This window comes from Sinohyriopsis cumingii, chromosome 16 (genome assembly GCF_028554795.1).
Source record: "Sinohyriopsis cumingii isolate HCF-2022 chromosome 16, ASM2855479v2, whole genome shotgun sequence".
In the NCBI taxonomy this organism is placed as follows: Eukaryota; Metazoa; Mollusca; class Bivalvia; order Unionida; family Unionidae; genus Sinohyriopsis; species Sinohyriopsis cumingii.
In genome coordinates, this window is record NC_142976.1 from 65,679,050 (window position 1) to 65,697,501 (window position 18,452).

At 35.6% G+C, this 18,452-nt stretch overlaps 1 protein-coding gene across 2 annotated transcripts in view; it reads right to left on the reverse strand.

Annotated features, from left to right (window-relative positions):
- Positions 1–18,452, reverse strand: part of LOC149780607 (pseudouridylate synthase RPUSD2-like) — a 56,771-nt gene that overhangs the window by 27,469 nt on the left and 10,850 nt on the right. For both annotated transcript variants that reach the window (XM_089937729.1, XM_089937728.1), the window contains exons 4-9: positions 16,405–16,505; positions 13,492–13,658; positions 10,105–10,246; positions 5,905–6,041; positions 2,961–3,014; positions 602–693 (exon numbers count right to left, since the gene is read on the reverse strand). In XM_089937729.1, the coding sequence (XP_089793855.1) occupies positions 602–693; positions 2,961–3,014; positions 5,905–6,041; positions 10,105–10,246; positions 13,492–13,658; positions 16,405–16,505 (693 nt within the window). The remainder of the gene's footprint in view (positions 1–601; positions 694–2,960; positions 3,015–5,904; positions 6,042–10,104; positions 10,247–13,491; positions 13,659–16,404; positions 16,506–18,452) is intronic.

An 18,452-nucleotide genomic window follows, 5' to 3' on the forward strand; every position in this document is an offset into this window, starting at 1 on the left:
CAATAGATCCATGCCTCATAAAATTCATCCTGGGGTGGGGGAAGCAAAACAATTAGATATTCTAACTTTAGAATAGAGAAATCTTTGAGCAAATGCTGTTTAAATTATAAGATTCTCCGTGCAACAAAGTCAATCAAGGAAAATGGTTTAATACAAGACAACAGTGCAACCAGGGGACACAGTAGGACGTTATTCCAACAATCTCTTGGACCTGATATCAGGAAATTCTCCTTCTCCAACAGAATTACTAATACACAGAAAAGTCTCTCAGACATTATAGTATCATCAGAAACCCTCAATGAAAACCTATCTCTGCTCAAGTCATCCTTGCAAATTCAATTCATCTTGCTATGCAAAACCATGTCAATACCCGAGATGTTCACTTAGTGACAGGTCTTACAAGGAAATTTAATCATGCACTAGGATTGAGGTAAATCTAGGTAAAACATTTTTACTGAGGATATTGTCTTGTTTTGCAAATAAAAATAAAATTTAAACAGTCATGCAGTGAAGAACAAGTACTAATAATACAAAAAATTTAACAACCATCATGAAAATTTTCATGCATGAAAAAGTACATGTGATTCTTTAACATACTTACTTCATCCTGAGATCTTTCAAAAATGCCACCTTTTCCTTTTTGATTGCCAAAAGCTGTGCTATTGTAAAATGGATCATTCAATATTGGATAACCTAAAAGACAAGACAAAGAATGTTAATATGAGACACATTTGAATTAAAATTTGTATCACATACAACAGAAAGCTGATTAATTCAGCTACAGACAGATACAGTATGAAATATTTCTAATGAGTGGCTGACCAATGACGTTAACAATAATTAAAAAACTTTGACAGGACGGGGTAAACTGTGTAGACGATTTGACTTTAACTTGGCTTGATATTTGTATTAGCATTTTCCCCACAAACTATTCTTTCTTCTGATGGTTTTCATCTTCAATTTATAAACTATGGAATGTGGAAGTGTGACCAAGCCACAATGGACCATGCATTAAAGCATAATTGATAAAAAGGGACATAACGTTGCACAATAAAGGGACATAACTCTAACTTGTGCCATAGTATGGAAAAGAGGCCAACCCTGCAAAAGCCCAAAAAACCATTATAAAATAACAAGCCTCTACCACTTTGAGGGACCATAAAGATGACATTATTTCAAGATTTTATCTGAAGGAGGATACTCCCATTGTGCCACCAAACACACATAGGAAATATGCTATATAATTATGCATCAGTCTTTGCCAAACATTTGATACATGCCTTTCATCCAAGACATTTAAAATTGCCAGAGATTTCATTCTTTATCTTCAGTGTTTGTCTAACTTCAATGCCAAGTCCAAACCAGAACTTTATTCTTGTTTTCAAAAGAAATTGCATACTTTGTTCCTACCTATTTGCATGGAAAGTTATATTAGCACTGTCCAAATGATTCTCACATTATCTTTTGGCCTCTAATTAACTCAAACCTCATCAACGACTTGGAGAAAATGGACTATTTTACATATGGCTATACTTCAAAACTAAGTGCTGTGCTGATGACCTCAGAGCTACGAATAACATTGCACATCTAGGTCAGTACTGTACTACAGTTTATGAACTTCCAAGGATTCCAGAATACCATATGTACCTGCTTGTAAGTTGAGTCAAAGGTCAAACAACAGCATAATGTGCCTGTAGATCAGAGTCTACGCTGTTTGTTCTACTGATTACTCCTAACAAACTACACAGACCCAAATTGGGTAGCACATTATGTGATGGCAGATTTGAGTCTGTGCAGTTTTCAGGTGGACTCGAGTTATAAGCAAGTACATACAGTAGGTGCATTTGGATGCAAACTGATCATTGTCTGTTTTATATTTATCCTGGTCTTAATTGTATTTTAATTCGAAATGCTTTTTGTATCCAAAACCAAGTAATGCATGCAATTTGTTTGCAATATCTTGGACTTCCTGCAGTAGTTCTCCTGAATGGTTGCATGAATTCATACAATTTTTGCAGTTTGCCATTTCCTGCATCACGGCAGCACCTCCAGCACTGGTACATTCAGAAAAAGAGTTTCACAATTTGTTAACTTATAGAATAATTAAGTCATTACCATCCAATCAATAGTATAATTATCCTTCACTTAACATTAGTATCATTATCCTTCACCTAACATTTGTACCATTATCCTTCACTTAACATTAGTATAATTATCCTTCACTTAACATTAGTACCATTATCCTTCATTTAACATTAGTATAATTATCCTTCACTTAACATTAGTACCATTATCCTTCACTTAACATTAGTATAATTATCCTTTGCTTAACATTAGTATCATTATCCTTCACTTAACATTAGTATCATTATCCTTCACTTAACATTAGTACCATTATCTTTCACTTAACATTAGTATAATTATCCTTCACTTAACATTAGTATCATTTATCCTTCACTTGACATTAGTATCATTTATCCTTCACTTAACATTAGTATCATTATCCTTCACTTAACATTAGTACCATTATCTTTCACTTAACATTAGTATAATTATCCTTCACTTGACATTAGTATCATTTATCCTTCACTTAACATTAGTATCATTATCGTTCACTTAATCAAATTTGCGATTTGTACAATGGGCCGGGAAGGTGTGTCATAACTATAGAATAATTCAACCACAATGAAATACATAGGATTTCTATTTCAATATCCATATAAATGCCCAGGAACAAACTGTGAAGACAATGATTAACTGTTAAGAACTATGTATTTAGGTGATCCCCAATAGTTGGTCATTAGATGCCTTGCCTATTTTTCTCATTATTGGTTGATGCTGAAGAACAATACTGATCATACTGGTTCTCTACCAGGAGTTTAAAAAAGAAATAGGATTTTTATATAGCTTTTCCCAAAAAATGCATTTTATACTTGGAACATGCTGTGACTGATTCCTACCCAAGAATTGAAGATGAACTCGAATCTGATGTGTTCTTCCTGTGTGTGGGATACCTGGAATTTAAAAAAACAAACCTTCATGTACCGAGTCACCTATACTGATCTAGAATACTAGGAATTTTACATGGTATTCAATATGTAATCAAGTAAACATTTTTATGATTGTTTTTAAAACATATTCTCTAGTGTTCTTACTGCATATTAGGAAACATTCACTGGCATGAGTACTACTGAAATGTTTTGTAATAAACTTTGACTTGACAAGAGTATGACTTCTAAATAAATCTACACTATCAATGAGCCGAGTTATGAAATTTCATGATCCGGAAAAAATGGGACCAGATACTGCATGTTTAAATTGATTGGTAACATACTGGAGATGTGGTATTGAGCAAAATTACATACTGGGTCATAGTTAGGTCAAAAATGGAAAATAATGAAGAAATCCTCTCAGTGCACATATCTGCACCTTTCAGAGTTTACATAATAAAATGCCTTTAAAAAGACTTCAATGAGCTATGATTATTACATACTGATAGAATCAAAGACAGATGGTTTGACATACAGAAAAGATATTTATATGCTGATTGCATAGACAGAACAACAGATAGATGGCATGACAGATATAAAAGGTATTTATTGGCTGATTACATAAAGAAAGAACAGACAGATGGCTTGAAAGATGGAAAAGGTATTTATATGCTGAATACACACAGACAGATGGCCTGAAAGATATAAAAGGTATTTATAGGCTGATTACATAGAGAAAGAACAGACAGATGGCTTGAAAGATGGAAAAGGTATTTATATGCTGAATACACACAGACAGATGGCTTGAAAGATATAAAAGGTGTTTATAGGCTGATTACATACAGAAAGAACAGACAGATGGCTTGAAAGATGGAAAAGGTATTTATATGCTGAATACAGACAGATGGCTTGAAAGATATAAAAGGTATTTATAGGCTGATTACACACAGACAGAACAGACAGATGGCTTGAAAGATATAAAAGGTATTTATAGGTTGATTACACACAGACAGATGGCTTGAAAGATATAAAAGGTATTTATAGGCTGATTACACACAGAATATTTGATATACGACTTGACAGATGGAAAAAAATTTCTACTAAAATGTTTCTTCGCAAATACATACCCAATCATAATGCCTCAGGATAACTACCATTACCTCACAAATCGAGCCCTCCCAGATAAAACATTTTAGCTCAAGGAGCTAAAGATTATCTGCCCACCTAGCTCGCATTTGAGCAGAGTTATCTCCCCTTGATATAGGGATTCACAGCAAAACCCATAAATATCTCAGTTGCTACAGGAGCATAAGGCATGCTCTCTATATAGATGTAACTGCAGGAAGACTGGGAGGGTTTACATGTCTTATGAACGAGTAAGTATTCATGAAGAAACTTATTTTACTAGCAAAAATTAGTTTCTTGTTTAAATACATTACCTAACCTTAATATCTTAGGAGAAAAGGTAAGAGGTTGAAGGAGGTACATCCCCTTACCACAGAGATGCCATTTCTAGTCCCCTAGCCTGACTGGAGTTGTGAAGCCTTGTCTTACGAAACTGTCGAATGACCTGTTGTGCCATGACTATATGTCCTACCAGATCAAGCTGAACCCTTTGGGATGAAAGACCTCTGAGGTAAGAACTGGAGAATGTGGGCTCAGATATCCATCCCATGATATAGATAATATCGATTAGAAAGCAGTTCCTGTCAAATGCAATGCTTATGGCAACTCCTCTAATCTCATGAGCTTAAATGCATAATAATTCATCTGCGTTTGGAATTATTTATCGATATGCAGAGCGAATAACCCACTTAGTTCAGAACAAAAGGGTTTATGCTGTTATATTGTCCTCTCCCTGTTTGAGCTAAAAATAGGCATGATCTCCCTCTACGCTATGGCTCTGTCTTTTAAGATAACATCTCAAAGTTCATACAGGATCCTGAAAGTGGTCTTGAGTGAAAGTGTCCAGAGCAGATAATGATTACAGTACAAAGGTCTGGTTACCCTTGGACAGAAGCCTGCTCTTGGCAGTGAAAGCAGGAACCGTCACATGTTAAACTGATCCGTCTTGTCAGGAACTACATGTAATTCGGGTGCCCTAGGGATTGTATTTCACTGATTCTACCTGCTATCACAAATATGACAAGGAAATAGGTCTTGTATGAAAGATGAGCCAAAGATGCCCTTGAAAGTGGTTCAAATGGTGTTTTGTTCAACCAGTTTAGTACCCATGATAGGTTCCAGTTTGAGCACAGAGCCAATGTTTTTGGCAGTGTATAATCAGAGTTGGCGAGGGGGTCGGATAAATCTTGGTTTTGTCCTATATCCTCTCCTCCAGATCTTGAGACTTGGTTCTTCCTACCCATTTGAGATAAGTTGCCACCACAGAGTTGTCGGATTGAATGAGAACTCCCTTTCCAGAAGACTTGATAGATGGAATAAGATATTCATGTGCTGATTACATAGACATAATGACAGATGGATGGCTTGACAGATGGAAAGGTATCTACTATCAAGCTTCTGCAAATATATATTGTTGTTGTTGTTGTGGGGTTTACGCCATATTTCAGCACACGATAGGCTATACATGGCGGCCAGTATTAATGGTGGAGGAAGAACCCCGGAAAACCCCAGAAAGAACCACCGACCCATGAGAAGCTACTGGCAAGCCCAATATATATATATATATATATATATATATATATATATATATATATATATATATATATATATATATATATATATATATATATATATATATATACTAACAAAACAATACATGGTTGGAAAACAATTGTAGGAAAAATCCTAATTACTACCATAAATTAAATGGAGACAAGTTTTATGTATTATGAGGCAAACTGGTTATCTACAGAGTCAGAATGATAGGTTTTATTGTTCATGTACTTACATCTTACTACACTGGACTTTCCATTAAAACTTAGTTTTTGGAAGGTGGTGGAGCTGTGTTTGCCCTTTGGAGACACCTTTATCAACCCAATCTTGTGAGATATATACTCCAGTGGTTCTTTGCACTCAACAATGCCACTGAAGAAAATGAACATGATGTCCTGAATATAAAAAGTTAGAAACCTACAATAAATTTGCTTCAAAAAACAAGTGAGTGATGCATAAAATGATCCCATAAATGAAACATTTCAAAAATAAAATTATAGGAAAAGTTATCAGAAATGTAACAGATCTACACAAATCTAATGTGCATTTCTTTCAAAGAGCATGAAAAAAGAAACAAAGGTTGCAGAGTTAATATTTTGCTTTGATACATTTTGTTTCATTTTTTTTAAGCAGCAATATCTGTAATGAAGGCAAATTTCTCCATAAATACTTCACAGTGGAACTTTTTCCCAATACTAACATATTTTTCAAAACTGAGATATTCACTATTCTTTGCAAGAGTTTTTGTAATCCAGGCAGCAACTGCTCAATTACATACTATTACAAACATTTTGTAATTTGTGATCTACAGTTGCTTTCTGTACCATCAAAATATTGGCCAATTCATTTTTGCAGGGGAAGAAACAAGAACAAAGCAAGTGGATAAGTTGTTTGTAATGAGCACACAGGAATACCATGAATGGCACATTTAACACCCACCCCTGGTTTAATAGTCCTCCATGCAGGCAATAATCGGGCATGGTTGACTCAAGAGATTATTGACTACTGGTCTCAATGACCTGGAGTTTTGGTCAAGTTATGCAGTCTTGAACTAAAGTAACCAAGCTGAGACCATTTTTATCTTACGAGACTTATCTTGGTTGTGATCTCTATAATTTTAACCTCAAAATCTATATATTTTTTTACTTACCCAAAATGCAAGCCATTCTCAAAGTCTGTTCAAGGAAATTTCTAATAATTAACGTCCTTGAGCAAAACCCATTTTCTTCTTTTAGTCATTGTGACCTTAACCTTTGACCATATAATCAACAGGATTTCTTCTTACTCTGAGTACATGATGTACACTTAATTCTATGGAAACAACTGTTCTTCTTTCAGTCAGTGACCTTGACCTTTAAACTTTTGACCCCAATATTAATAGACTTCTTCCTTGCCCAATGTGCAAGCCATTTACAAAGTTAGGTCTAGTTCTAACACAAAACTAATGTTACTGTGTGGAAACTATTTTTCAAATTTTGGTCGCAATGGTCTTGAATTTTAATTTTTGGGCCTGAAATCAAGTCTTCTTATCTTATCCCTAATGTAAGCTATCTGCAAACTTTGGTAATGGTATAGACTGAAGAGCTCAAGTTATTGTGTGAAATGAGCAAGCACATGGCTGGACACACAGATGGACATCATTCTAACATAATATATTATGCCATAAGGCAGATATATAAAAAAGGGTAACTCTGTGTGATAACATAGAGGAAAAAAGGGTCAGAAGATGGCAAAGACCTACATGTAATATTTTTAATCACAAGCTGATCTGTCATGATGATGGAAACTGGCTTGAAAAGTCACCTAAATCAGTCAAGTATTTATACACTTACAAGTAAATGATATTATTTTTTTTTAACTCTGTATAATTTTCTGCTGATAGTCATAATGGAAAAAATCATAAACTAATGGTAGGGGACTCATAAATTAGCAAATGCATGCGGATTGTTTATACAGGGAAAAATTTCATTCTTTTGATACATGCAGACTTTCTTTTTGGGAGATGTAACAATAAACATTTTTTCAAGATGGCTGCCATAATGGCCATGTTATGTAACAGATTGGCACCGCTTCCTTTTTAGGAACAACTAGACATTATAAGAAGTCTTCTAGTTAAAGCAAAATGCAGATATGAACAGCCATCTAGGAGAAGTAGCAATAACAAGATTTTCAAAATGGCTATTGTGGTGGCCATACTATAGGTCAGAATGGCACCATTTCATTTATCAAAATAAATCTTTCATTGAAATCCCATGTTGATGTGTCTATTCCTTCTTGGGTAGTGTAACGATTTTCAAGTTGGCCATTGTGTTGTTGTGTTGGCCCTAGTATGTCTGAGCAGCACCATTTTCATTGAAGGAATTTTCTAGTAAAAACCCCATGTTGATTTGATTATCCATTTAGGAGTAGAAATAACAAGATTTTCAAGATGGCCACTGCAGTGGCCATATTGGATGTGCAAATGAAACCATTTTTATTTAGAACCAACTAGACATCATAAGGAATCTTTCTGTGAAAGTCCCACATCAACATAACTTCAGGAGGAGTATCAATAATAAGGCTTTCAATATGGGTGCTTGTGATGGTCACACTGGACATCAGCACAATTTTCATCAGAACCAAGTAGACATTATAAGAGTCATTTAGTGAACAGCCCATACCGAAATAACCATCCATTCTTGAAGAGTACTGATAACAAGATTTTCAACACTGTCACTATAGTGGCCATATTGGATGTGTGAGTGGCATCACATTCATTTAGGACCAACGAGATGAATTTGTGTGCAAAGTTTCATGACATTTGTTCAAGTAGCTCAGAAGAGTAGTCATAACAAACTTGTGCTAACGGATGGATGGATGATAACAACCAACAGATAGCTAATCATCCCATAAACTCTCCTGGTCTATAACCAGTAGGGCTAAAGAAATTTCATAGATGCCCAGTGATTTTCTTATCTGAGCATCTTCAGATGATTCACATCAATCCACGAAAAACATTTTGACTATATGCATTCTCAAGATTCAGTCATTACTACATTAATCTGCAAGATACTAGGGGCAATAACTCTAAACAAATTGCAAGAGCAAATTGATTTTTCAGATGTTACCATAACACATACAAGTTTCATGGTGAATAAGTAAAAACCGAGATCAGTTGCATTCACAAGATTCTGTCATACACTGCATTCAGATGCAAGTAAAAAAAGGGCAATAACTCTGAATAAAATTACAGGAGCAAAGTGTATTTGTATGATTTGGATTTTTAATATAGCTTTAATTTTTTAGTCATATCACTACGATGTCTACAATGTAGCAGTTTATAGTGATGTCTAGCACTGGAGCATTATACTGCAGACATTTAGCATGATGTCCCACCTAGTCACATATCCTGACACCAGGCCAACCAGTCGTAACACTAACCTCTTAATGCTGAGCACCAAGCCAGGCAGTTGCAAGTACCATTTTACCATTTTTATTAGTCTTTGGCATGACTTGGCCAGGGTTTGAACATGTGACCTCCATATCTGAGGCAGACACTCAGACCACTAAAGCCACCAGAGTGGTCATGGAAGAACAGTGTATTTTCAGTAAGTATAGCCTCAGGCAATACTCCTAGTAAGGACTTTTATGGCAATCCATCAAAAACTGCACAAACAGTTACATTTACAAGATTGTGTGATGGACAAAATGACATGGATGGACACCAGCATTTCTATATAACCTGACCTCTAAAGCCCAACCCCCCCCCATACGAAGACATTTCAAAATTTGTCACTTACAACATATGTCTATGTTATTTAAGGTAGTGAAAACATTTGCATTGCTGATGTGTCAACTACACAACTTATACAAACTTCCTACAAAGTAAAAGCTCTTCCAATGGACCTTTCCAAAAACTTGTAATAAGTCATTTATAAAAGAAAATCTTTCCAAATGCAAATAATATCTTACATTTGAAAAACTTTTTACTTTAGCTAAAAGAAAGGACAAACATCAAACATTTAGCAAATCAAATGTCTATACAATTTTAGGAGGTGAAAACATATTTGCATTGCTGAAGTGTCAATTAAATGACTTGTACCAACTTCCAGTGGACCATTCCCAAAACTTGTAATAAGTCCAATTACAAAAGAAAATCTTTCTAAATGCAAATAATATCTTAAATTTTACAAACTTTTTACTTTAGCCAAACAAAAGAACCAAAAAATCAAACTTTTAGCAAATCAGAAGTTTCTGATCTATTTTGGGTCCAAGCTACTACATAATTTCCAGACTTTAGTCAAGGTTGTAGAGCATTTTCCACCTGAGCCTCAAAATGTAACAAGATCCAGATATTCATACCAGACATCAACCCTCCCATTGGCCATAGCTAGTTAGATAAGTAGGTGCTGACCAAGGCTGAATGACACATCAGAAAGGTCTATCATAAACTTACTCTGGAAACTCTCCCTCTACCCTACAAACATATTCCTTTTGGATCTGTCTCTTCGCCAACTGGGTCTCCATCTTCTGGGAAGTCTTTAGAGTCTTGGGAATTATTAGAACACCTGATGTTAAACGATCAAGGCGGTGAAGGACTGAAAATTAAAAGTGAAATTTAGTAAAACAACAGTGGCCAACAACACTGCATGATATAGGCCTGATATATGAGCTTCTTTTAAAAGTATTTTCCTTCAGCTGTCCAAAAGAGAACACTAAGGTCCTTCAAGCTCGAGTTTATGGGACCCTTCGCATTTCCAAGTAGCCATGCCAATTATTTGATTATTAACTACCTTATTTATTACAACACCATAACAATTAACATTTATGCACAAGTTTAGCAACCTTTCAGAAGAATATTTAACCCCAATCTAATAATAGCAATCAACAGGGGACTGGATAGGCCAAATAAAAAAGTATTTACTTTAAAACTGTCACGTTCAGGTTTCAATTACTTATAAGCATGATGGATGATCATCAGTGGTCACACATTCAGAAGTAGTGATTTTTTTGATAGGGCCTATTCAGGACTACAGTGGAACCCCACTATAATTCAGAAATAGTGATTTGTTTGATAGGGCCTTTTCAGGACTACAGTGGAACCCCGCTATAATTCAGAAGTAGTGATTCGTTTGATAGGGCCTATTCAGGACTACAGGGGAACCCCACTATAATTTAGAAATAGTGATTTGTTTCATAGGGCCTATTCAGGACTACAGTGGAACCTCACTATAATTCAGAAGTAGTGAGTTGTTTGATAGGGCATATTTAGGACTACAATGGAACCCCACTATAATTTAGAAATAGTGATTTGTTTGATAGGGTCTTTTCAGGACTACAGTGGAACCCCGCTATAATTCAGAAGTAGTGATTTGTTTGCTAGGGCCTTTTCAGGACTACAGTGGAACCCCACTATAATTCAGAAATAGTGATTTGTTTGATAGGGCCTTTTCAGACTATACTGGGACCCCACTATAATTCAGAAGTAGTGATTTGTTTCATATGGCCTATTCAGGACTACAGTGGAACCCCGCTATAATTCAGAATTTGTGTGTGTGATTTGGATTTTTTTAATGTAGATTTTTAAAAAATTCAGTCATATCTCTATGTCTGCAGTGTGACAGTTTATAGTGATGTCTAGCACTGGGGCATCATGCCACAGACATGTAGCATGATGTCCCACCCAGTCACATTATCCTGACACCAGGCTGACCATTTATAACACTAATCTCTTAATGCTGAGCACCAAGTGAGGCAGCTAAAAGTACCATTTTTGTAAGTCTTTGGTATGACTCGGCTGGGGATCAAACCCATGACCTCTCACATCCGAGACAGATGCTCTAACCACTAGGCCACCGGAGTGATGCAATTCAGAAGTAGTGATTTGTTTGATAGGGCCTATTCCGAACTACAGTGGAACCCCGCTACAATTCAGAAATAGTGATTTGTATGATAGGGCCTATTCAGGACTATCTGACTTGATGGGTCTGAGAATATAGGAAATAAGAGCTCATAAGTTTAGCTTGAATTGGAGTATGAACTAGATGTGTGTCCAGAGGGCATTGATGCACACACCCATATGTGCCCAGAGGGCATGGATGTATGCACCCATATGTGCCCAGAGGGAATGGATGCACCCACCAATATGCAATATGGCATATTTAAAGATATCTTGTTAAAGATTCAATGTCAAATTTTTAAGTAAAACTTGGAAAAGCAAGATTTCAAAACTTAAGTGAAAGTCTATCCTGGTCATAGTTTTGTCATTACAAAGGTTCATACCAACTCTGACTTAAATACAAGGAATTCGTCAGAGGTTACTACATGGAAATAGATTAGGTAATTGCAAGAACAAACTTTCAAGTCAAGAATGGCTGTATCTCAGAAAACAAATTAATTAAAACTTGACTACGGTCTTCTCAACATAAAACTAAATTTAATCTATATCCATTAAAATAGTGCTCAGAAACAAAATGCATGATTAAAAATCAAACTATCAAGACAAGCAAGGACATTAATTGGTCAAATTTTGACAGAGATTAAGCCATACATGACTATAATCTCCTCATTACAAAGACCAATACTACATCTGGTTTCAAGCCATGAAGTTCATCAAAACATTACTGATGAGAAATGGAATTCATGATCAAAATCACACAATGACCACAACTCAAATTTTGACACAAAAGAGTGATCTAAAACTCCACATTAAATCTGGTTTCAATCCAGTAAATCCTTCAAAGGTTACTGAGCAAGAATAATATTTGCAACAAAAGTGATGGTAATACTATGTGACAGACATGGGATATACTATGTGCCTCCACCAAAGAATATGGCTGGTACATTAAATGTCCTCATTAGGTGCTAGGAGTCTAAAGCAGCAGAAGCAATGCATTCCACATCTACTGTCAACAAGTCTGCCTGAGATACTAGGATGCATCTGATTCAAAGAAAGTACAGCTCTCCTTCAATATAATGTAGTATTCTGGATCCACAACCGAAAACATTATGTTGTGAAGCACGATATAGTGAGAATTATCACAAATTAGATGAATACCTGTATGTCAGAAAAATAACAAATGTGTAGTCGATGTAATAGTAATAATTTTGATTTTCATTTTGTGGTGTTTGTGCATTTAATGTGTAAAATAAAACTGTGGTAAAATGAAAGGAGATTTATAGGTTAATTAAGTTTCTCTGAAAATACTTATGTGATCAAATTAACCTTAGGAATATAGCTCGCTAACTCCCAGATCAGGCCCTCCAAAAGATGAAAATTCATCTTTCATGTCTATTTTATATAGACAATAGAATGCAAAAATTAATGCAGGCCCTGGGTGGCTGAGTGTTTTAAGGTGCTCAGATCACTGACATGTCACCTCCATTCGCATGGGTTCAAATCTCAAACTCAGCCAATGTGGGTATGTAAGAAACCTTGCCAATAGTTTCCTGTCAGTCAGTGGTTCTTCCAAGACTTTTCCCAGGTTCCTTCTCCACCAACTATACTGGCCACCATGTACATCCTATCATGTGCTGAAAAATGGTGTTAAACCCACAACAACAACATAAAAAATTAATAAATCTAATCAAATACAGTGGAGCCTGCCACAGTGGGGACACCATGTAAAGCACACTGGTTCTCATGCCTGCAATAATGACATGAAAATAAACTTAAATATTGTTTTCTTTCAACTCATATTATCACTTATTCGTTAATTGTTGATATTTTGTTACAGGGTCCACTGTGATATATCAGAAACTTTCTTATATGAAGAGCATTATAATGAGAAAGAGCTAGAGAGGGCTGTATGAAGCTATATATGGCAAATATTTATGTAAGGACCCTTAAGATGATGGTATCCATACTCCTTGGCCAGTATGAATATTATGCTGTTGTGTCGATAGCGACCACATGGGTGACATGGGATAGAGCTGGGCTTGTTTATCACCACAATATCCGGTGTGTCTGAAATGATCTGGACTTTCTGGTCCCGTACTGGGTTCTCATGCCTGTAATAAGGACAAAGGAAAATATAATTCAATTAAATTTAATCAATTACAGAGGAATCTGCCATAGTGGGCACTCCATGTAAAGAACACCTGTTCATAAAAGACACAATTTATGATAACTCTGCATCCATTTCATTGCTATTCTTAGCTCTATAATGTGTATTCATTGCAAACCAAAATATTCTCAGAATCATACAATTTTGTTTAATGTCAATAAGAAACTGAATTACTGAAAATATCATTCACAGTAAATGCTATGATACAATGTAGAATATATTGAGTTCAACATTTTCTCTGAAAATACTGGTGAGAATATGCTGAAAGTAATACTACTACACAAATTAAATGACACTCCAATATATTATTATTTATTACTTGTTATTATCTATTATCATCATTATTAGTGGTAGTAGTATTTATTCTACGATGCATGATTGCAGGAATTATGCTTACTTCTATTCAAGGAAGAAACTGACAAAACACTCTACTGTCAGAAAAGAAATCCCATCAATTCATAAGAAGACCGTTTCTTCATTTTAACTGCTGATATTTTAAATCTCGGATATTTTGTAACAATCAGATGTACGATCGGTACCATTTCTATTGATGACGAACGAGACAACATCAGAAGACTTCCCATATCAATATGAATATCCACTTAGGAGAATTAGAGACAAAATTTTTAATATATTCATTGCAGCTGCCACATATGATGTCAGATCAGCACTATTTTCATTCAGAACCAACTAGATATGATAGTCTTCTGGTGAAAACCCATTGTTAATTTGACTTTCCATTTAGAAAGAGCAGCAACAAGATTTTAAAGCCGGATGTTAAAATGGAAATATTTTCATCTGGGACCAACTAGACATCATAAATCTTTTAGTGAAAACCCTATTTTAATCTGACTATCCATTCTGGTCGGGTAGCAATAACAGGCTTTTCAAGATGGCCATTTTGGATGTCCAGGCAGAACCATTAACTCCGTGTCAATATGACTTTCCTTTGATGAGGAGTTACAATAAGAAGATTTTCAAGATGGCTGCTGTGCTCATCATACTGGATGTCAGATCAGCTCCATTTTCATTTAGCACCAGCTAGAAACCAGACAAAAACAAAAGCTTTTGGAAAAAACCATGTTGATTTGACCCATCCACTGAGGTGGTGAAGATAAAACAACATTTTAAAGATGGCCACTGTGGTTGGAATATTAGATTCCAGACAAAACCATTTTCATTTAGAATCAACCAGACATCAAGTCTCATGGTGAAAATCCAATGCCATTATGACTTTCTGTTCTGAAGGAGTAGCTATAGCAAGATTTTCAACATGACTGACAATGCCGGCCATATTGGCACCATTTTTGTTTAGGAACAACTAAACATAAAAAGTCCTGATCACATTACATTAAGATAACCTTCTCTGATACATCTAAATGCAGCCCTTCCAGAATGACAGAAAAATGTCTTTCAGTCCATATTTTATATAGACAAAGATAAGGAGCAGTTACAGGTTAAATTCCCTTCTACCATTTAGCTGGCTGCCATTATAACCGGTTTAAGCCAGCTTTTACTTGAGTGAAACCTTAAAGGGTGATTTCAGTGCAGGATGGGAAGGATTATTTGAAATGTGATCAGGTAAGTATTATTGGAGAAACAATTTGCCAAAATATTTGCTTTCTCAATCAAATACATGACCAGGTCACATTACATTAGGAGAACAGGTAAGAGGAACAGACTCTAATATTACCTGATACTGGGAGTACTCATAAAGTATTTCCTCACTGTGAGGTGTCAGGTCTGGTGATTGAACCCCGCCTTGCAGAAGTATCAGAATGAGTTTCTGAGACTGTAAAGTATTAACAATAGAGTTGAAGATTATACACCTGATCTGTGCTGAACAGTCCTCTATGTAGGCACTAGTAGTTTGTGATTGAATCTGGAGGTTACTGACCAACAAGTTGTTGTTGTTGCAGGGTTTACCGACATTTTTCAGCACAGCTATACATGGCTGCAAGTATTAATGGTGGAGGAAGAACCTGGGAAAACCCCTGAAAGAACCAACGACCCACAAGAAGCTACTGGTAAGCTCTCTCACATACCCACTTTAGCCGAATCCGAGACTCAAACCAATGCAGACAGAGGTGGGATGGCAGTTATCCGTAATGGAGAGAGCTTTAGACTACTCAGCCACTCGGGGCCCCGACCAACAAGTTATCAATGACCTGGATCTTTGGTCAAGGAATGTGGTCTTGAAGTAAAGTTACTTTGCAGAAACCATTATTTTTTTATCAGACTTGCCATGACTGTGCCCTCCTACATTATTGCACTAAGTGAAAGCCATCTACAAAGTTTTGGTCAAAGAACTTCCACTAGCATGTCTGGAGCAAAACTTATTCTCCAAACACACATTTTTCTTTAAACCACAATGACCTTAACCTTCAAAATCTGACAAAAAAATCAAGTGGACTCTTCCATATCTTAAACGCAAGCTCTCCACAAACTTTGATCACGACACATGATCTACAACTCTAAAACCACAAAGCACAAGACAAAGGATGTCAACGCTTACCTACTGGATAAATCAAAATGAATGATTGATGCAGGTCTGTACGATAGAAATTAAATCAGTTACAACAAAACTGCATAGCGGTATGTCAGCAAATATATGACATTTAAAATAAAATGTGAAGCATAGACAGTAATTAAAATGAAAAATATACAAGCAACAACAATTAACAACCCACCTGTGTAAAGTGTGAGCCAGCAACTGATTCTGACCTAATATGAAGTCTGCAGTCACAGCTTTCCCATTCACAGTCACCAAACCCTGATCAATTCTCTCCTTCTGCCCAATTAGATAGAAAAAAAGGTCAAGACCAACATGCATATATAAAAAATCTGGAAAATTATATTTATATCTGCAATTTATGTATCTAATTGTTATATTAAACCTAATATTCACTTTTACAGATACACTGTGGTGGAAATCAAACCCTGCATCTGTGACTTAGCAAAAGGAATAGATTTCATCTGAAACTGTTTCACTGGAATAAAAATGTGTCAGCGAAAGTTTGTTCTTTTCATGGATTGCATACAGCTCAGTTTGTGTATGTCTTAGGTTTTATTTTCTTTGGTTGCAACTCCAGTAAATAATACTGAATGATAACAATCGCATGTGGCCAATGCCTCCTCAAAATCAAGTTAATCACAGATTTGATTCAAATCCAATAATAATTAAGCGAGATACTGAGCATAAACAAAAGTGGATGGGGCTTACAGAGGCTACAGTTCTGCTATTTGATAAATAATGACAACTGATCACTAAATAAGTCCATCAGTGCTTATGGAATATAAATGGCATTATATGAAGTGTAAATACGATCTTCAAAAAAATGGGACATAACTTGACGAGTGTAAATACAATATTAAGTGTAAATGCAATTTTCAAAACCATGGGACATAACTCTAAAAGTATAAATCAGACAAAGTTAAATCTTATAAGTGGTTTAAAAATCTAATTTGCACAGTTTCAAATGACGACCATAACATGCAGAGGGTCATCACACTGCATTGAAAACTGTACAACTAGTTGCATTCACAAGATTCTGTCATGTGCTACAGAGTACAAGTCAAAAAGGGTAATAAGTCTAAAAATGAACGAAGGAGCAGAGAGATTGCCAACAAGGTATCCTCAGATGCTGAAGATAGTGACTCCACCCCCACATAACATGACTTTTATCTGGTACAGTAGTGGCATGGTTCCCAAAATTGCATAATAACTTGATCAATTGCGTAAAGTAATGAAAAGCTTTAGTGCCAAAATAGCCAAGAATTTGATTTTATTATTTGGCAATTATGCTGCATTCTTGAACAAAAAAGATTCTTGCTTATTTTTTAAAGGTGTAAGTTCTTTAAAAAGCTGGCACTTGCTTACATAATTATTTCTGAACCATAAAAAGCCACGATGTCTTATTCTTTGTGTTTGTCTTGAATGCATCTTGTGTATGATCAATACTCACTCTGGGTGAAACAATAGTCAACAGATGTTTCCTCAGTCATCTGGCATACACATCCAAGCACCAATGTAATAAAGTTTCTCACCAAATGTATAAATCAATTTACCTACCTATTTAAGGGAAAAACCACCAATCAATCACATGAACCGTGAAACAAGCTTATCACCTGAATTGTCAAGAGCAGTTGTAGTCATTGCCATATCCATCCTAGCATTCATCTTGATTCTTTTTACTTTGGAGTCCGAATTGCAGACAGCAGTTCCAAACAACTCCTGTATACACAGGCCACTTTTCATTGCAAGGCTAAAGTTAAATGTAAAGTTGTAACGTTCTTGACCACTGATTGGAACAGAACCTTTAAAGTTGTAGGGGGTAGAGGGATTTACTATCATAACCAAACATGCTACTGTTTTTGTTCTTCAGTAGTGGAAAGTCACAAGAATACGAATAAGGTTCAATGAACATAGATTTTCCTTTGTCTTTTTGAGAAATGACCCAACTGTTCACTCTTTACCATTGAAATCGAATGGATTACTCCCAAACCTCATCCAGGCAGTTATACACACCTGCTGAATTCTTCGTCTCAAGTAAAATATGAAGTCAATACCCCTGACCTCCTGTATGAATTTCAGTTCAAGTATATATCAAGTCCAAATAAAAGTTTCTTTTTAGAAACTCCAAAAGTATGATTTATGCATTTTATTGTCAGTCAGAAATCAGACATTTTGGTAGTTTTAACAGTTTTAAAAAGCCAACAGAATTCACAGCAAATTTAG